Source organism: Anthonomus grandis, chromosome 15, assembly GCF_022605725.1.
Source record: "Anthonomus grandis grandis chromosome 15, icAntGran1.3, whole genome shotgun sequence".
NCBI lineage: Eukaryota > Metazoa > Arthropoda > Insecta > Coleoptera > Curculionidae > Anthonomus > Anthonomus grandis.
In genome coordinates this window covers 7,768,979-7,790,857 of record NC_065560.1, presented here as the reverse complement: position 1 = coordinate 7,790,857, position 21,879 = coordinate 7,768,979, and the positions used below count along the sequence as shown (strand labels likewise).

The 21,879-nt window shown below is 32.1% G+C and overlaps 1 protein-coding gene across 1 annotated transcript; it reads left to right on the top strand.

Moving 5' to 3' along the window:
• The first annotated feature begins 6,176 nt into the window (after nucleotides 1-6,176).
• LOC126745252 (protein slowmo) lies at nucleotides 6,177-15,956 on the top strand. The gene is made up of 4 exons (XM_050453007.1): nucleotides 6,177-6,373; nucleotides 9,070-9,235; nucleotides 14,858-15,053; nucleotides 15,113-15,956. Exons 1-4 carry the CDS (start codon nucleotides 6,342-6,344, stop codon nucleotides 15,391-15,393), a joined length of 675 nt encoding a protein of 224 aa, XP_050308964.1. The 5' UTR covers nucleotides 6,177-6,341; the 3' UTR covers nucleotides 15,394-15,956.
• The last annotated feature ends 5,923 nt before the right edge of the window (nucleotides 15,957-21,879 follow it).

The window sequence follows — 21,879 nt, the reverse complement described above, 5'->3', positions numbered from 1 at the left end:
TAGCGTCTGTTCGATATCCAGCGACCAAAGTCGCGAACGCAGTATATGTCGGTTGCCAGCCACCTATTTATAGTCCGCGCCTGCTGTTATTTAATCAGTACCCGTATTTCCTGAAATTCCCAAGGGATTTTATAAATTTTTTATCCAGATATTAATACTGAATGCATAAATCAAATTATGGTGGTCCCAAACCTCTACAAACTAAGGTTTTGTTGTGAAAATTCATTAAAAAGTCAAATGTTAAAGAAATGAAAAAGGCCTGCCAAAAGATTTGGTAAAAACTTGTTTTAAATTTAAATCCAGTATGATATTTTCATTAAATAAGTTCCAACCTTCAAAAGAATAAATAGAAGTTATAAATTTACTATCGATGTTCTACTATACAGTTGGGGAATCGATTATTACATAGAGAGGTTACGTCAACTCTCACGCATTTTTCAGTAAGACGTTAGTGACTGACTTTAATGGGGGTAACCGTATTATTTGCAATAAAATTTCACAAAATATTACGCAGTTCAGGCATTTCTAAAATAAAAAGCAGACTTTACATATATTAGTACAACCAACATAGAATCGTAATCTCAAGACATTTATTAAGCTGTGTATTACATAATGAATATAGGCGCCATTTAAAAAAATATATATAAACTCTGAAGAATAAATAAAAATGAGTTCATTAAATAAAAGGCTCAAGCTCAAAAGACCTCTTTAGCTAAACAATAAGTTAACCTATTATAAAAGACATTTCGTACTTCTAAAAGAGTTTCTGGTGAAATGGAATTGGTACATTCAACAATTTTCTCTCTGAATTTATTTGCCTACTAAATTCGTGTTGTAAATAATCTCCTTAAGATAACCTCAAAAATAAAGTCATTTAATTAGGAACAGATCTGAAGACCATTTAATATCACCACTCCCACTGGTAAGACGGTTAGGAAAAGTATACTTTAAAAATTCTTTTACCATAATCGCGTTATGAGCAGGACAACCTTCTTATGGAAAATAGACCGATCCAGGTCTAGATCAGGAAGGATTTGAATGGCAAGAATAACTTGGTTTTGCTACCCAAATTGAATTTTTGGGCGCTTAAAATAACCCGTAACAAAAAACCCCACGTTTCAAAATTAACCGGTGAAATCAGCTGGTTGCGACCGACGAGGTATAGGATTAACTGCGATTTTAAGGTGGACTCTCGGTCAAATAGATTCTTCTTAGGAATCCTAACCCAGTTTTGCATTTTTACGGCTTAGGGCTTAGTTTTGTTAAATTTGTTGTTGCCCAATTTTCATTTTAATTTTTTGTGGATATTTTAACTTTATTTTGATGGTCGAATGAGAATAGTAGAAGAATAACATAAAACTTTAGGACGCTTCTTTTAAAAATGTTGTTTGCTTATTGGTGCCGACTATAAAAGCCACAAACTGATAGCAACAGAAAGTGAGACCCTTAAAATGGAACTGGGTCGTTTTTACTCGGTTTTCAGCTTCTTAAACATCACAACAGTCAGGCCCGTTCCTGGCAGGTATGCAGCGAATGCACTGCACGCAGGCGGCAAAAGTTAGGGGCGCACATTTGATCTCGCATCGACACGTCTATCATAAACAAACTCCATTTTTTATTATAATTTTCGTAAAAGCAGGAGACTTATATTATGTAGAATACTACTATTATCTATATAATCGAACTCAAAAGAAAAACCGTATCAATGTTTATAAGTTTAAGGGGACATTAATTATTGCAAGTTGCAAGAACGGGAAAAAATTAATATTATCAAAAGCAACCGCCTCGGTTTTAAGTCGATAGCGGCACCTTTGAAGTCGGGCTTTGTTTATTGTTTTTTTTTTGGGCGCCTGTATTATTTCTTTTTTAAAAGCCCATAAATAAAAGCCACGCGCGACTCAGAATAAAAATAATTTTTGCTTGTTTTCAGTATTTATTTGGCAACGGCAACCCTAGTCAAATATTAAAATAAAAACGTAGTCAGTTTAGAGTTTAGTTGATAATATTGATTTAATAATTACATATTTTGTTTTTGAATTTAGTGTTTGGCAAAGTGAGTATGGCAAGTAAGTATATATTATTTGTAATAAAATTGATTATCAATAAATTTTAAATATGATAAATGTTAATATAAAATTAAATAAACTCAATATCATATAAAATCATGTTTTAAAAAAAATTCTGTATGTAACACATGCAAAAGGTTGGAAATTTGAATTTTTATAAAGTTGTTTTAGTTATCATTTCTGATTTATGTATTTTAATTGATTTATAATACAAAAAATTAAAACTACAACTCGTTAAATAAGTTTTTGCAAAAAAAGTGTTGGACCATTGTATAAAAAATAGTTGTTGCTAATAATTGATATATACATACATATGTATATGTATTTATAAATTTGACTCAATAATTTATGAATAATTAATGTATAATTAACATTATTTAAAATCCAGACCCCTGAGATCTCTCGCACTTGACCTTTTTTTTCTTTTTTGAATTAGAAAATGAGTGACGGCACAAGAAAAAAATTATCTGGCGCTCAGAACAAAAAACATAGATTGGAGAGAGAATCAGAGAATGAAAAACTCAAGGGATCTATAACAAAGTTTTTAGGAGTAAAGTGTTCGAATCCGAATTCATTACCATCGAATGCTGAGCCTCCCCCCCCCCCCCCCCCCCGACTCTACCTGAACAATTACACATTGATGATCAGCAGCCATCGACGTCTACTGAACAAGAAGATATTTTAGAAACAAACACTAATAAAGGGAATGTTACTGAAGCGGTCACAGCAGTAGATGTTGATTTTTCCGAACCCGCTATCTGACCAAATCTTTTAGGTCACCGTTTAACTGAAATAATTGTCCCAAAAGGCGCTATTCAGATTACAGAAAACTTCCCTGTCGATGAAACTGGCAGAAAATTTTCAACCACGCAATATATGAGAACATTGGCAAACAGCGAGAAAGTAAATAGGGATTAGTTAGTTTATTCAAAAAAAGTAAATGCTGTTTTCTGTATTTTTTGTAAAATATTTAGTCTGCAGTCTCATAAATTAATGTTTGGTTATTCTAATTGGAGACACTTATCTGTTAATCTCTCTCGTCACGAAAATAGTATGGAACATCTGAAATGCGCACAAAAATGGTATGAACTAAAAACTCATTTTGTTAAAAAATATACTATTGATCAAGTACAGCAAAAGCATTTTGAAATGGAAAAAGAACGATGGCGTGCGATTATTAAAAGAATTATTTGTATTGTACAGTATTTAGCTGGTCAAAATTTAGCGTTTAGAGGCGACAGTCAAAAACTTTACGACCCTATAATATTATATAGTAATGGAATTTTTTTTAAATGAATTAAAATGTTAGCAAAATTCGATTCAGTTATATTGGAACATTTAAATAATATTAGAACATCTAAACAACTAAACCAAAATATGCCTCATTATTTGGGAAATACTTTTTAAATTGAATTAATTAGTTTACTATTAAAAAATGTTCAGTGTAAAATTTTAAACTGTCTAAAAACAGCAAAATATTACTCTATAATTTTAGATGAAACTCCTGATGCTAGCCATGTTGAGCAGCTTACTTTTGTTTTGCGATTTGTTCATTGTTCATCACAAGAAGTCGAAATTAAGGAACATTTTTTAGGATTTTTTCAAGTTACAAATACAACAGGCGAAGGACTTTTCACATTTTTCACGAAACAAATACTTCCAAAATTTGATATAGACTTACAGGATGGTCAGGGTTACGATAATGGTGCAAATATGTCTGGTAAACAGGTCTTCAAACTCAAATTCGAAATATTAATTCCAGAGCAATGTTTGTGCCTTGTTCAGCCCACACATTAAATTTAACCGTTAATGATGCAGCTAAAATTACATATGAAACTGGTTTTTTTTTCATTATCCAAGAGTTGTTCAACTTTTTTTCGGCTTCGCCTTACAGATGGAACATTTTAAAAAAGAACGACGTTTGACGCTAAAATCAGTAAGTGAAACAAGATGGGAAAGCAGATTAATGCTATTCGCCCTTTAAGATATCATTTATATGAAATTTGTGTAAATTTACATTATTTAAAAGAAGATAATTCAAGTGATATGAATACGAAACACATGGCACAGTCATTATTAGCTAAAATCAAAACTTTTAAATGTATTTGTTCTCTTGTAATTTGGCATGATTTCTTATTAAAAATTAATATGATAAGCAAGATCCAATTAAATTTGGATGAATGTTATAAAGGAGTCAAAAATGTTGTTAGTTATTTTACTGAAAAACGGTCAGATAATGATTTTGATGTTTTTATCAGTGAAGCTGTAGCAGAAGCCCACAAGATTGATGTAGAGCCAGTGTTTCCCTTAGTACGACAAAAAAAATCAAAAATCAGTTTTCATATGAAAGTACTGATGAAACTGTTTTCGATCCAAAACAAAAATTTAAAATAAATTTTTATTATCAAATTTTGGATACCACAATTCAATCTTTACAAAGACGTTTTGAGGGAATCGATTTGCATAATGAAATCGTGTCTTACAAAACTCTAAACCCTAAATCTAAAACAGAAGCAGACTCACCTATAAACGTTTTAAATTATATTATCAAAAATAATCTAATATCTTTGTTTCCAAATTTATTTATAGTCCTCAGAATATTTTTGTGTTTACCTATATCGGTGGCGTCGGGAGAAAGAAGTTTACTCGAAATTAAAAATTATAAAAAATTATTTAAGAACTTCTATGTCCCAAGAACGATTATCGGATTTTGCAATTATCTCGATTGAAAACCAGATTTGTGAAGCCATTGATCACAATGAAATGATAAACGAGTTTGCATCTTTAAAAGCCAGACGTATTTTATTGTAATGTGTATTTGTTTCTCATATCCTTGGTTTATATGTATATTATAAATTAGTTAATAGGTATTTTTGCTTAGAATTTGTTTCTATTTGATAACTTTTTGTATTAGTTTTAATTGATAACCTGTTTACTCATATGTAATTAACTTTAATAAAAATACATTATTTTTAAATACCTATATGCATAAATATTATTTTTAATTACTATTTTAAAAATAAATATAAGGGGCGCCAAAATATATTATGCACGCAGGCGCTTGACACCTCAGGAACGGGCCTGACAACAGTGGCAATCTTTCAATGTTTTCATGGAAAATGCTACCATAGTTTGTTTCGTTTGCTTTGAAGAATTTAAAAATTTAAACATAAAAAGAAATCGATAATATTAAAGCTGCAAACTGTCAGAAAAATTCTAGGAAAATCACCCCCAGCGTTTCCGAATGTTTAAGTAACCGAACGACAACCTGAGATCTACCGAATTTTTTTTTGATTAACGGGTTAATTCAACCGATGAATTAATGGTGAATTCTGAAAAGTGCCTTTTGGTTCTCCTGAATAGGTTAGGTGTCAAATGTCAATAATTTGACTGTTATTTATAAACGTCAAGGTTCCTAAATTAAAGAAGGCAGTTCGGTAACCAACATTAAGAAAGTGTTGGGTTTTTAAATCGTTACATTTTTTAAATTTACTTTAGGATTAAAGTAAAAATATTTTTGATCAATACAAAAGTGAGTACGCGACAGTACTCTAGTATACTTTTAATATTTGTGTCCATAAGTAAATAGAAGCATAGGAAAATGTGTTTTTTTTTTGTTAAAAAACGGCTCATCCAAAAAATTTTTTGTTTTAATTTAATGGATTTAAGGAAAGCTTCCTAAACATACCAAAAAAAAAACTAAAAATCGTTGGGTCTTAAATTGCTCAATCACCTAGGTTTGCACCATCTAAAATAATTTTAGATATTTACTATTGTAGAAAAAAGTTTTATCCAAATCCTCTAAGATTGGGAATTTCAGGAGATACGAGCATTATATTGATCAACTAACAGCAAGCACGGACTATAAATCAGTTGATGTGAACCGACATACACCGCGTTCGCGACTTTGGTCTCTGGATATCGATCGGTCGCTAGCTTCACACTCAACTTAGACAAGAAAAGTGAATCTCTCTCCTTCCTTGTCTAAGCACACATACGTCACAACACAATTCCAAGATCAACAATTTCACCGAAAAAAACGCCACTGCCCCCTCGTGACGTAACCCCATCCGCTCTATGGACTTTGACGTCACACGCTGGTGTCACGTGTCGTACTGTCAAATCGATAAAGCGATTCGGGCTTTTTCGACGACTGAATTTCGCTCTCTATCGTCGAAAGTCGACGCGAAAAGACGTCCATAATTTTCCACTTTTGGAAAATTCCCAGTTTAGAGCCAGTTTTCATCTAGAAGTGTTTGGAAAAGAGCGAAAACTATGAAGATCTGGACGAGTGAGCACACATTTAAGTAAGTACAGTGTTTCGTCATAATTTCCGTAGTTTATGTAAGAGGGATAAAAGCTGGATTTGTGTCTGCCCTGTTTTAACTTTTCATCCAATTTAGATTAGTGTTTTCACTAATCTACGTCTTGTTAATTTTCAATGACATTTCCTTAGTGATTTTAGAACAAATTTGTAGAATCAGTCACATAACCTTGCTTAACAATCTAAAGGATCTTTGACCTTCAATTTTTCCTTTTCTTTGTAGGGAATATATAAAAGCTTCCGAAGACCATGATGACTCACATCAGTGGCCTTTCCTAACAAACCATACTATTTTAAGAAAAGTGTTTAATATATATCTTGCTACCTATTATTGCCATTTAGTTGAATTTTGATAGACCAAACCAAAGGTTCACACTGAAATGCCTCATATTTTGCAACCTTTAACCTTTCTGTACCTTTTTTTAAATACTATCACTACATTTTCATTTTTTCCATATTTAAGTATCACTGGAAGAAAAGAAACATGATTATCTACATTTGTCTTCTTATTGTTTTGTGGCTCTCTATGCAGATGATACAAGTTTGATGTTGAGAACCAATGACATTGAAATTACTAAAAAAGCTGTGCTTGATTGTAACTCTGTGAGTGTTTGGTTTAGGGCAAATTATCTTAACCTAATCTAAATAAAACTGGAAATATGATTTTCACATTAACACACACTGACTCTCTAAACAATTCTGACAAAATACATTTTTTAGGGCCGAAAATTAAACTTTGAAAAACAAATAAAAGTATTAAAAAATTGCTTTTTTGAATAAATTTATGTTTTCCCGCATATCAAGATAGGGTTGGTATACATGGTGGAAAAAGTCTTTTACCTGCTATGTAATAATGATGTATAAATCTAATATGGCATCCATAAGAAATAACAAAATTAACTATGGTTGCAAAAAATCTAAAATACCTAGAAAAATATTGTTAATGTCAATTGATTGGTCATAATAGACAACCCAAAACTATCCAATTTGATTAAAATCAGATTCAAAATGGTGACAATATTGCGGATTTTCTAAAAATCTAATTTTTATCCTGATTTTATAGAATTTAAACAGATTTATTCTCTTCAAGATTATGAAAATTTACAGAAAAACTTAAATAATTTTAACAGATGGTCTGCTGATAATACCATGTATCTCAATGTGAACAGGTGTTAAGTAAGTACCTTCACTTATAAAAGTAACATAATATACCTATTTAAAGATTCAACTTTGTAAGGGACAATTAAATCTGAAATTCAGCAAGTGACTAATACATTAGTAAAAAATGCATTAAGTTTTATTATTAAAAATTCAATAAACTTTAGAATAAATGATGTGATTTAATAATGTATCAAATATTTTTTCAAGTTTTTAATTTATTAGTAACCACACTTAGAAGAAGCAGCTATAATTTGCTTGTCAAGGGCCATTGCAATAGCATTTCTAATTATCATTATGTGAATCAAAATAATATACATCTGTCTATGGTGTCATATTTGAATGTATTTTTTATGTAAGCATAATGTAGTCAATAATATTAAATGGCTACATTTTAATAATAAATTATAGTTTAAATTTCTAAAGTGGCTCATATATCTAGAAATCCCAAATTATTTAATATTAATCTAGCTGCTTACCTCGAAAATCATGTTAAATAAATGCAAGTGATTGTTATTTTTAATAATCATGTAGTTTGTCACCATATATTAGGAATGGTTAGTTAATATAAAGGAGTTTACTTTATTAAAACTACATTTAGGTAAATGTGTTGGGAGTATACCTATATATTTTAAAAATTTTTAAAAACCAAGGTTACAAATATTAAAAGAAAAAGACCTACTTCCTTTTTAAAAAATAATTTCTTACTTATTTGTTCACCAATAATCATTTATGAAGTTCATAAAATTTATAATATCACTTAATAATTTATTCTTAATACCACAGTTTACTGAAATACTTAAACCAAATAATAAATTTGAGGCACAATTGTATTTTGAAAACCATTAAGTAAACCCCCCTTCATAGTAAAAACGTAAAATATTTTACTCTGATTTTAAATCTATTTTACTTAAATTAAGTCCATTCAAAACGCACATACAGATGACATTATGATTAATATCATTAGTATGGTATAACTCATGATGAAAATACATGTTTTAATTTTTTTTAAACTGTTGGAATTAAGACATTAAATTAGTATTAAAAAAATATTACCTAAACATAATATCTTGCATTTAGCCTACACATTTGTACTGTGCAAAATTTATACTATTTATAGACATGATATTATTTTTTAAAGACATCATTTTAAACAGCTTTATAAGAAATGGTCTGATATATATATTAAAATTTATTTTTTATAATTGTGAAATTTGCAATAATGAAAATACAGTGTTTCCATCTAAAGGTTTCTTAATGAGAACTTGTTCAACGTAAAGGTTTTCAATTTTTTACACCAATCATTAATATGTAATCTTGGGTCTAAGCAAAATTTGTGTGAGGATAAATAAATGAAAATCAGTAAATTGGTTAACATTGGTCTGTAAAACAAAGCCACATAAATAACATGTGCAATACCTTAAGTATAGTTTTCTTTTAATAATCTTTCAGCTTAAAATCACTATATTTATTAATTTTTGTGAAGTTATGTGCTCTGTTTGTAAAAAGTATTTTTTTCAGTCATCCATGGGAAACAGTAGCAACAGCAGCCTGGAGAAAATACCCCAACCCACACAACACAGCAGTAATAGGCACAGATGTAGTTGAACGGAAGGTAGAAAATGGAGTTTTACATACACAAAGGCTTGTTAGTTCTATTTGGTACTTTCCTAAATGGGCGACTGCAGTAAGTATCTATATATTTATAGGAAAAAAAATTGCTTACAGAGGAAGTCTTTTGATATAGAGGTCCCAAAAGTGGAAATTTAGAACATTTTTACAAAATTAATATACATTTTTTATCTTTTTCTATCCTATTCAACACTTTGAAAATATTTGTTGGAACTCTTCCAAATTATCTCCACTCATAACTTAGTGGTTTTTCACAATGACCATTGGAATTTTTTACTACATGTGACGGTATTCATTTACGTGTAGGTGCTATTTTTAATTAAAATTTGTTGGCTACCTTTTAAAAATTAAAAAAACATTGACTTTCAAGTTGATCATATGCATATACAGACATTATTTTATTTATATTATTTGTTTTTCTACATTATGTATAATGAAAATATTTTATCTTTTCAAAACATAATTTTTATTAACAGCCACTTCTGCATAAAGCTCATTTGATCATGTTATAGATTCTAACTAAAGGTCAAACAAACCTGTACGAGAGTCATTCATATAATGCATGAACATCTCTAGACATTTTAGTGCTTCTATATTTGTTTGACCTATAATGTTTTATTGTATTCATTGATTCCAGAATTTTGCTTCTTATCTGTTCTTTATTGTCTGTGGATAACAAGTTTGTCAGCAGATATGCATCATTTAGTGTTTTGAATAGGTTTTCTATTAAATAGGTTAAATGTTTTTATTTGATTTTAAATACATATTATAAGAAGTTCATGATAATGAATTAGGTTGTTAGGAAACCTTCAATATAACATAAAGGTTAATTCTAATATTATTTTATGTTACGCAGCAGGTCGACAAAAGCAGTGAGCACCCAATTTATTTAATCGCATTTTTATCAGTTGTAATATGCGCGCCTAAATATAATTCTTTATTCAAGTAACAAGATATTAAGAGAATATTTTTGTCTGTAGATAACAGTTAATATTTGGTAAAATATTAAAAAAAAGTGAAACTGACGCAGTAACAGTTATCATGAAATAATATAATGTTATCATGTACAGGATGTATAAAGAAATGTTTATGAATAATGCATTTTATTGTTTTTTGTTCATTTGAATTTTATAAATACCTGGTAAAATAAACTTTTTTTGAACGCCTTTCAAGAGATGGCTTTGAAGTCATCAAATGTGGCAAACATCTTAAGAAAATTATTAAAAATGCTTAAAATTGCAAATTATTAAGGGATACAAAATTTAAAAATCTATTAGGTTATTAGAATTTTTAAAATCAGAATCTTTGAAATTGACAAAAATGCACTTTATATATTAAACTTAGAAAATTCATTGATTTCAAGATTTTGTTTCCTATCTGCTCACTATTGTGTGTGGATAACTAGTTTTTCAATAGATGTATGACCTTTGTAGGTTTGCTAGATAGATTGATGTACTTTATTTGATGATAAATATCCATTTAGAAGTTGACTATAGTAACAATTAATTAGAATTGTTTTATCGCACATAAATTATTTAATCGCAATTTTCAATAATTATATTCATCTGCATTTATCTGTATTAAGCTTATGTATTATTAGAGGAAATTTTTCGTCTGTAGATAACAGCTTAGAGTTTAAGCCCAAGTTAATATCTGGCAACAAATCAATCAAAATATATTAGTTTTCGTGGAATAATATAATAATCATCATATACATGGATGTAGAGTAAGGTTTGCTAATGGATTTTTATTTGTTTATATTATGGACCCTATTTTGCACTATACTTGTTGAAAGTTAAGTGCAACATAGGGTCCGTGAGATTTTGGTAACCGTAGTCCGGCGGAAAGTGCCCGAAAAAGTAAGAAAAACAATTTTCCCTTGTCCGTTTTATCGCATTCTTCGTCCTTTATACTATACAATACTTTTATACTATACTATACAATACTTTTATAATACCTTTATACTATACTATACGAGAAAGTCAAGGCTCCGACGGGTTAACTGGGACGAAACCTTATCGCTAATCCACAAAAAAAAAAAAACAACAACAAGAACGGTGACTCCGCATATTATTTACACTTTTCGTTTTAATTTAAAACCGAGGCTTAAAATGTCGCATGATTGCTATAAATGCAATCAGCATTGCGTTCTGAAGGAGAATAAGGAGAAACTATTTGGGTATCCTTGTGATTTTTGCAAGAGGATCATATGTGGGGAGTGTACCGGCTTAATGGCACAGGAAGTGAGAGTAATCCCATCAGAATTTCAGGATTCCATCAGAAAGCTACCTTAAATACAAAGTAAAGCAGATAGGACTGACGTTGAGTTAAAAGCAATTAAGGAACAGCGTGTCAAAACGGCCGAGAACCTGGCCTAGCGTGTGGTAGATACCCTGAAAGGTTCCATGGAAAGAAGAAAAAGAGAATCTGAAGAAGTTAGGAAGGATATCAAAGAAGTAAAAAATGATATGAGTCAAGTAACCAAAAAACTACCAGAAACAAGCTAGGCCGATGCATTAAAAACACTCGAGAAGAGGGTGGATACTATGAAAGCACCAGCTAAAGTAAGCATTGAACCGACCTTGTTTGAGATGAAGGAAAGAGAGCAAAGAGCGACCAACGTCCTAATATTTGGTGTTAGAGAGTCGAACAAGGATAGCACTCAAGAAAAAGCAAAAGATGACCTATAAAAGGTAACAGGTCTTTTTTTGGGGATGAATCTCGCTCTGCCAGAAGAGACCAAAATATTTAGGCTGGGAAGAGAAGCTGCGAACAAAAGAAGAAGCTCTAAAGGCCCTAAAGAGTAGGAAGTTACTTGAGGAGAAACAACCAGGCATTTACATGAAAAACGATCAAACAGAGGCACAGAGAACGTTCTTGAAGGGGGTTCTGGCCGACTTAGAGGAAGGAACAAAAGGCCGAAGAAAGGACCAATCTAATCATAAAGTACTTAAATGGTATACCTACAATTATCGAAAAGGCCGAAAAAAACTAAATTGCTCTGGGGTAGTTGATGTTTCGTTTTGGTATAGCAATTTGAACTCGGTGGTGAACAAGATAGACGAATGGAAAACAAATCTCAATTGCACCAGCAGACGAAAAGACGCAGGATTTTATGAACATGTATCAAGAAATAGAAGCCCAGCAGTTGATTGATTTCCCAACAAGATACAGAGAAGATCAAAGTTCCCTTTTGGACCTCTTCATAACCAATGATCCTAAAAGCATCTTTGATCTTTGCTCGGAACTGCCCATTGGCCGCAGCGACCATGTCGTAATAAAAGCAAAAACACAACTAAAAATTCCACCCAAACAAACACAAACAATTGTAAGAAGGAACTTTTACACTGCAAACATATGAAGAAATCAACGACTTCATTCAACTACAACCAGCGCATGCGAACAAATCGATCTTCGAAAACTTTCAAAACGTTGTGAATGGTGCTATCGAACAATACATTCCTACCAGACGTGTGAAAACAAACCCCCAAAAACCATGGATAAATGAAAATATTACCCAGCAGTTTCTAGACAGCAAATCCATGACGGAAACATTCGCAGAACAGTTTGATACAGCATTCACGAAGGATTCATATCCAATTCCATTATTGCCTAATCACAGCAGGGTGCAACCCTCAATTGTAACTATTCATTTTACAAAAGAGAAAGTCGAAGAAGCGCTTGAAAATATGAAAAGGGACTCAAGCCCAGGACCAGATAAAATCCCAACAGTTTTCCTTCAAAATTGCAAAAATTCCCTCAGTCCCTTGCTTTCGGGGGCAATGCAGGAATGCTTAGAACAAGGAAAGATACCAGAAGAATGGAAACATTCAATTGTGACACGACTGTTCAAGAAGGGAGACCGGAACAAACCGGAAAACTACAGACCTATCAGCCTTACATGCAACCCACTGAAATGTATGGAGAAAGCAATAGTTAAGGAGCTCATAGCATTCTTTCTGGAGAATGGTTTGATACCTGCCTCTCAGCATGGATTTTTGCCTAAACGTTCAACAACAACAAACCTTTTAGAGTGTTTGAATGACTGGACAAAAAATCACGACAATGGCCAGCCAACAGACATAATATATCTTGACTATGAAAAGGCATTTGATAAAGTCCCGCACAAGCTCTTAATGGCAAAGCTGGAGCATTTTGGAGTCAGAGGCAAGCTGCTTGATCTGATCGAGGGCATTACTGAATGAGAGATTCTACCAGGTTATAGTCAATGGGGAGCTGTCGAGTCCACATCGAGTGAGCAGCGGCGTTATCCAGGGATCAATAATGTAATGTAATGTTGGCCCAGTGCTTTTTACATCATATTTGTTTGATCTAGTTGGACTTATAAAGATGGACACAAGTCTGTTTGCAGATGACTGCAAAATATATGCTAATCCTCTAACCAGCGCAGCGCTGCTCCAGGCAGACCTGCAAAATGTTGAGATGTGGTCAAGGCAATGGGGTATGAAACTAAACACATCCAAATGCACAGTGTTGAGGATCGGTCCAGATAATCCTGATAATGAATATTTTCTGGATGGATGTGCCTTAAAATCAGTGAACGAACAAAATGATCTAGGAGTCCTAATAACATCAGACCTAAAATGGGAACGTCATATAACCAGAATTTGTAAAAAAGCAAACTCGCTAGTCTATCTGATGATAAAACAAGCTTTTAGGGACCATTGAAATGATATCCACTCTATACAAAAGTTACATAAGACCAAAAATAGAATATGCCTTTGTTGTATGGAACCCATATTATATTAAAGATATAGACCAATTGGAGAAATTACAGCGCAAAGTAACAAAAATCCCTTACGAATTAAGCAAGGTGCCATATCCAGAAAGATTAATCAGGTTTGGTTTGACCACTCTCAGAGAGCGAAGACATAGAGGCGATCTCATCGAAACCTACAAGATTACCAGTGGTTATTACCAGTGCAATTTGGCGAACCTTTTCCACTATAGCCAAAACCATCATCTCCGAGGACATACAAGGAAGCTTGAAAAAGAAAGAACGGCAAAACTTCCCAGAAAAAACTTTGTAACAAATCGTTCAGTGCACTTGTGGAACTCGTTAAATCAGGAAACGGTGACGGCCCCAAATACGAATATCTTCAAGAATCGCGTTGATGTTGAGCTGGGACAAATTTCGGAGAGAATGATCCACTACTGCATGTGACCAGGTCCACCTACTCAAGCCTGAAACATACGGAAGAAACAATAGCTTTATCGGTCTCACCGCCTGGTATTGTCAACATAATAATAATAATAATAATAATATTCAATAAAGCTTAAATAAGCATAGTATGTAATAATATGTATACTGATAGAGTGATAAAGTATACATAATATGGAATCCTATTAGTATACTATTTAATAAACTATAGGTATAATAATTTCTGTTTTAGAAAATTTAATGTATAGATACCTAAGAAAGTTCTGCTAACCATAGGCCTGGACTGATATATTTGAATATTTAATTGTTTTTCGTTACAAAATTATTGCAAAAAACCGAATTTGGGGTTCAAATGGCTTTAGCCCTTAATTTTAGTGGCATTTCTAGAACTTTGGGTCTTTTTTTATGCAAGAATGTTAAAAAGCTTTATACTTTTGAATTAGCCTGTACTAAAAAAAACAGTGGTTTTATTTAAAAAAAAAACTCTTGTTACAGTTAATTGGCTCAGCAAAGGTCTGCTATGCAGCAGAACAGTCAGAAGTCAACCTTAGGGAACGACAGATGACGTTAAAAACCATAAACTTGACTTTTTACCGTCACATAGCTGTAAATGAAACATTAAAATATGTTCCGCATCCTTCAGACCCTAGTAAAACATTGCTAAAGCAAGAAGCAGTGGTAACAGTTCAAGGTAGGTCTTACTTATAAAGGGTTTAATGTAAATCATAACGAAACCTGTACAATTTGTAGGTGTTCCACTAACCAACTATATGGAAAATCTCCTTACCAATACAATCTCAAATAATGCAGGAAAAGGTAGACAAGCAATGGAATGGGTGATAAATAAGATAAATGATGAAGTAAAAGACTTAACAAGAACAACAGACGAGTTTGTAACCAATACTAAAAGATCGATAGACGGATTAACATCAAGTGCAAAAAAGTCCATGGACGACATTTCACAGAAGGCCAAGAAGAGCCTGGATGACATTCAACATTTGAAGATTAACGGAAACTTTGGGGAATGTTAACGGAAATGAATTTTAGGCTTATTTTCTTAATTTCAGACGCGAAAGTATTATTACAAATAATTTTAACAAGTTGTGTGTAATTTATTTTTCCCAGGCGATTGAGTGAGCCTAAGAGTTAGTATGTTTTTGCAGAAAAAAACAAACTAAGAAAATAGTATTTAAAATATCAATATCGTAAAATAATGGGACTCTAGAATAAAAGGCATTTAAAACATCAAGAAAGTCGAAAAATTTTGCGCCCGAAAAAGCGGAATTTGTAGGAGTCCAAATGTGATCGTATTTAGTTCTATTAACTGTAAATAATTATTTATTTTTGTAACATTCCTTAAGGACGTGTAAATGGTAAGCGTAATAAACACGAGTTCAAGTCTTAGAATAGCTATAGCTCTGCTTAATGAAGTACTGTCGTTTTCAATGCATAATTTTGAAGTCACGCAATAACTGTCGTAAGTCAATAGATAGGCATTGGAAAAAAGTGTACCCAGTAAAATAGTTTAAAAAAAATATGTTCGTAAATATTCAATGATTTTTGACCATTTAATAAAATGTTGTTTTAATGAAAACTTTAATTTTTATTTAAAACGTACATATTTCATTTATTTTCTCGCGCGCCTAACTTAAAATGGTGCCCTGCTTTTTTTTTTAATTTCAGCTACGTATTGGAATGGAATTTCAAATATTTAACCTATTTGAACAATGGGCTTAGAAAATTAAAAAAAAATATATATATATTTTCCTAAAAATAAATACAACAGAAGTTTATAGTAATAATAACGTTTATTTCAAGTTGTTAGGGTAAGTATTTGCAAAGTTATAAGGCTGCTAGTCTGGGGTTTTTTATACCTCCCGAGATTCCGTCCCAATTACGCGCTACGTCATAGACGCCGACGCGACGGTGTATTATAGAGTGCTCGCTAGCCAGCCAGCCACAGCCTAGTGCCCGAGCGTTATTTTGACAGGGTGGTTTTGTTTGTTGAAATTTTGACTTTTAACTTTTATTATTGACGTATTTTGCTTGTTGACTAATTACAATGGAGCAGGGATTTGTTCGTGGTCAGTCAGACAAGTTACCCATTATATAAACGTAAATATTTTCTAATCTGAATTTATAAATTCTATTCAAAAATAATTAAAAATAAACTTTTACTTTGACACCCTGTTTTTCAAAAACTAAGCATTTTTCTTAGACAAGGAAAATGACACCTGAAACGAGCTGCTTGCCACCAAATCTGCAAAAATGTCATTTGGCAATTATTTTTCCTACGAAATTTAAATCAAAACACTGAACATCCCACTTTGATGTAATATCCAAAAAGTATAGATTTAACCAAAAATTTTGAAAATTTAACTTAAAAAAACCAGGAATCTCTTAAAATACACTCAAAAACAAGTAAGCGTGTCACCATACTACTCCACTTTATTAACATTGTAAATATAGGCTAATACCGGTCCAACCATTTTCCTTGCCTAAGGCGTTTTTCGACATAGAACATATGTACATATGAACTTATTAAAATACAATACAATATTTATAGCAGGTATGTGGAGCAGACATTTTGAAAAACACAAACAACAGCAAAAACATGCATAATAATATTAAGAAAGCAGCGTGCGCGGTCGACATGCTAGCGTAGGTCGTCGCGTTCACTTGGGCGCCTGTGACGTATCATCCCGGCCGCGCTGGTACAAGGAAAAAATTAAACATGGCGTATTTATTCGAACTTTGAAAATTAATTGTGAAGTAACTATAAATGCTAGAGAACTGAAATAAATTGCTAAATTTAAGTTGGAGCCTGCTCTTTTTTACTAAAAAATAATCGAATTGTCGTTTCCAAGCTCATTCGAGTTAATATCCAGTAAAGTAGTTGATGTGAATAGTTTTTTCCTTCTGATTTTATTTCGATTCGATAAAAAGTTGTGACCAAGCAAGAGTAACTATTAAGGGAAAGAAAAACTAATCTCCACTGTTGGTAAAACGTGTTAATTTTTTTTTGGGCCATTGTCAAGAGCAGTTTTGTCTATGTCATTCGTAACCATTATAAAAGACAATAGAATACTAACATTTAATTAAAAACGCTTATTACCACACGTAAACTCCAAATCTATGCAAGCGTATAACAATTTTTTTTATGCACATGGATACATCCGATAATTAGTAGCAAAATCGGGCAAACGGTTCCATGGAAAAATAAAACACAATATTGAAAATTTGATAAGAAATTATGGCTGTAGAAGTAGATGTTCTGGATGAAGGATCTTATGCCGGTTTTCCACTAAACGAACAAAACAAAACACAAACTTGTGTCGAAAGGAAACAAACTTGCAACTGTTCGCAAACTTTTTAAAGACTCGTAAGTTTTTGCGACAGTTGCTGTTTTGTTTTTCGTGTCCCGTTCGGAAGCGGTAAACATCAAAGGGTTTCACGTGTTTAAGAACTGGAGTCTGTCTGATGGAAACAGCACGTTGCGTTCTTAAACGCGTACCTAGTTGCTTTTCAGCTGTTTGTGTGTAGGGGTGTATTTAATAAAATAGCGTGGTATAAAACAATAAAAATAAACAACAGGTAAGTTGATATGAAACGTTTATCAATAGATATACAATGCAATTTAAATATAGGTATACTACAGTATTAATTCGCTCATAAACTGAAATTAGTTGGCACTTTCCAAATGTATCTTTTAAAATTATTTTGTTATTATACAGGGTGTTTTAAAGTACTTAAAAAGGGAAAAAAATAGGGTTTTTTAAATAGAAAAAATCTTTTTTTCCTCTGTTGTACATAAATAACCCTGTATAAAGTTTATCTGTTTTTAGTAGTGTCATGAATAAAATGCCACTGTTAATATTAAAATGTTTACAGATTATGTCTGACAAAAAAAAGGTTTGGACCACAGAAGAAATTGGCGTCTTAATAGAGGCCTACAGGGAACACCGGAATTTGTGGGACCCTAAAAATTTGAATTATAAAAACAGAGTAAAGAAAATAGACTCATACAAAGCGATTTCTGGACTTTTTGACACCAGAATGGAAGAAGTCATAAGGAAAGTTAAAAATATAATTTCTCAATACCAACGAGAAAGAAGGAGCTTTAAAAAAATGAAAAAGTCTGGGACGGGCCAGCATTTCAAAGCAAAATGGTTCGGTTACAATGCCATGAGTTTTCTTCACGACAAAAATCAACCTAGAAAAGGCATTCAGATCGGTGGGGAATATGAGGTAATTATTTTTTTTATTAATCAACTAAAAATACTTTATTGACAAGTAGGTATTACGCATAATTTAGTTGCCAAGGTACTTGTCCTTCCTCCGAAATGAAATATTCACAAAATTCATTTCTTATATCTTTAGATTCTTGCATAGGTTTCCTAGCCACATTTTTAAGAGGTAACATTGATTCAGTTGGTTGTGGTTCATTCCTCCATGAACCATGCCTGATTGTACCCGAATCTAAATATTCTACGTCAAATGATCCTGGTGATGAATATCTATCTCTTGTCTCGGCATTTCGACGTAAGTAATTATGTAATAGTACACAAGTTTCTACAATTTTACTACGGCTCTAGTAGTATGGGTTTTCGTAAAATTCTAAAAACAGATGCCAGTATTACAAAAACATTTTCGACTACTCTTCGAGCTCTGTTCAGACGATAATTAAATATACGTTGTTTTGATCCCCGTTCTTGATGTCCAGAATACGGTTTCATGATATTAGCCGACAAGGGAAATGCATCGTTTTTGTATCCTCAATAGAAATTTCACAATTGTCAAAAATTAGGGCAATAATTTATAATATCTCATATAAAATACTATTACAACTACTCAGCTATATAAGTAATTCAAACCATTAATACACAAGAAACATGTAACATGCACGAATTCAACAGAAAAATACTTTATATAACTAATTTATTATATATAAGCGTTTTTATTTAATTATCACTTAATTACAAAAAAATGTTTGTTGCCATCATGGAAACACTTAAAATGTACAAGCATGGCACTGTCAATAATTTAAGTCTTTGAAAGTGTGACCTACAATATTCGGTATGTACTTTTCAGTCCTAACATGCATCTGTTTACCCTTTTTTTGGGTTAACATGACTATCTGCTGAACTAGCTGAATTGTACCAATAGCACAGATTTACAGAATATTCTTAATGGAGACTCCACGCACAACTGTATTTTCTTAAAAACCTTATTACAGGTCTGTAAATGTTGCTGTGCGCTTAAAGCTTCAATTTCCAGGAGGTTTTCATCAACTAACATTCCTTCCTCTCTGACACCTGAGAGATTCCTCTTACTCGTGACCTACGGTGATGTCTATATGATATTATATTTGTTTTCGAGATATTAAGTTTTAGCCTATTCTGTCCACACCATTCTGACATTTCGGTTATGGCAGTGCTTGTTCTCTTAGCTAGTATGGATTAATTATGTTATTATTAGTAATGGATTAATAATTAATTAATTTTCGACAATAAGAATGCAAGACGTGTCATCAGTAAATTGAAAAACTGAATTAGAGGTCACCATAATTCATTAACAAACATTAAACAATATCCAAAGTATAATAATATCTATCTTAAACAAATATCTAAGATTACATGATGCTATAACTAGGATATCGAAAGTTGAATTGAAGAGTACCGTTGTCAGTTAATATGGTATTTGGCTTTTTTTCCTAATTTTATAGAAAAACGTCATTTTAATAGTTTCTAGTACCGGCGATATTTAATATTTTCTAATAACGGCGATATTTTTTAAAAACCCCTTTATTTCTTGACTATATTTTAATTTATTTTAGCGTATTACGCGATTTTATCACCAGAACACCTGAATTATTCATTGCTAAGATGTGCAGTACTTTGCTTTCCTTAATAAACGTCCTGCATATCGGAAGCCACAGCATATAGTCTGATTTATTAATAGGATACTTTCTCAAAATAAGTAATTAATTCAATGTTCTAAGGTAAAATATAACATCTTTCTCTGATTTTATTATTTTGAAAAGTTTCCGGTTCTGTACAATAGTAGGATATTACAAGAGAGTAAAGTTTTGCTTATATTATTTATAAAAAGTGTAAGCAACAAAGGCAACAGATGACCACTCTAAGGTACTTCAAATGTTACCTTATGTATTTTTTTAACGAACTTGTCCAATTTCGACCCTTTGCATCTACGAATCAGAAAAAACGTAACACATTGGGGTTTGTAAAGCGGAGCCAATCACTTGAGATATGTGTTTGTGTTAAATGTAAGCCTTTATTTACTTTAATGCCCAAATCTTTTTTTGAACTGCAAGAGCCATCCATTGGGGGTATAAGGAAGCAAGATATCTCTTGATTAAGATTGGAAATAGGATTTTTTCATTCATTCAATATTTTCTAAAACCCGGTTGCTTAACTCGTCATTTGGTACTAACTGCTTCAGCTCTTGCTTCTAATTTTACCAAGAACGATTTGGTGATCTTGTGGTTGAACGGAACATATTCTCCTACATCTATTATTAACGATTTTATCATTCCCTGTAAAAACACTACTTTCCTCGTTATGACAAGCCCTTATTTTGGAAAAGGTTGCAGTGTCGTATATAATAGTAATCTGTCATTATGTAAAGCTTTCCATAAAAACAACATTGACCTAAGTCGAATACTTGAATGCAATTATCCTAATCATTTTCCTGATTTGGCTTGTATATTACATGGCCACATAAACAAATATTTTCTAAACCCACTGTATAATTCTAAGAATCTAAAACTAAATAGATCACCTAATTTTGTCTGAGCGTGTGACTGGTTCTCACTCTTTTATAGATGAGACCGTAGAGGTTGAAGCTCCCTTTCATTCAACTGCAATATCAAAATTAAAGCATTGTAGTGCATTTTTATTAAATATTCAATCCCTTCGGAATAAGGTGGATGAGCTTCAACTTCTGCTTGCTAATTTTAATTTTCCTGACATTGTTATATTAACAGAACATTGGCCTAGACCTAATGAATGTTTTTGTATTGATGAGTATGTACCACTGTCAGTTTATTATAGACAAAACTCTCTGTATGGAGGGACTGCTGTTCTAATTAGGAGACATTTTCAAAACTTTTTCTGTAGTTGAATGGGTTTTTGAGTGTTCGGTGTGTTTTTGTAAATTGTTTAATATGTACGTTATTTGTATATACCGCCCGCCCTCTGAGGATATCAGTGTGTTTCTTGACAGGTTAGATTGTCTTCTGTCCCAGCTCCCTATTCACTCGCGTGTTATCTTGGCTGGAGATTTTAATATTAATTATTCAGAGGTTTCTTTACCGCAAAGAATTTCTCTTGATGGAATCTTCAAATCATTTGCACTCATCATGCATGTTAATGCACCCACTCGTATTTCGACCTCTTCATCGACCACTATTGATTATTTCTGCAGTAATTTGGACGGTGTTACCTGTTCAGTGCACTCAGTGGGTATATCGGATCACGAGGGGGTGCATGTCCAAT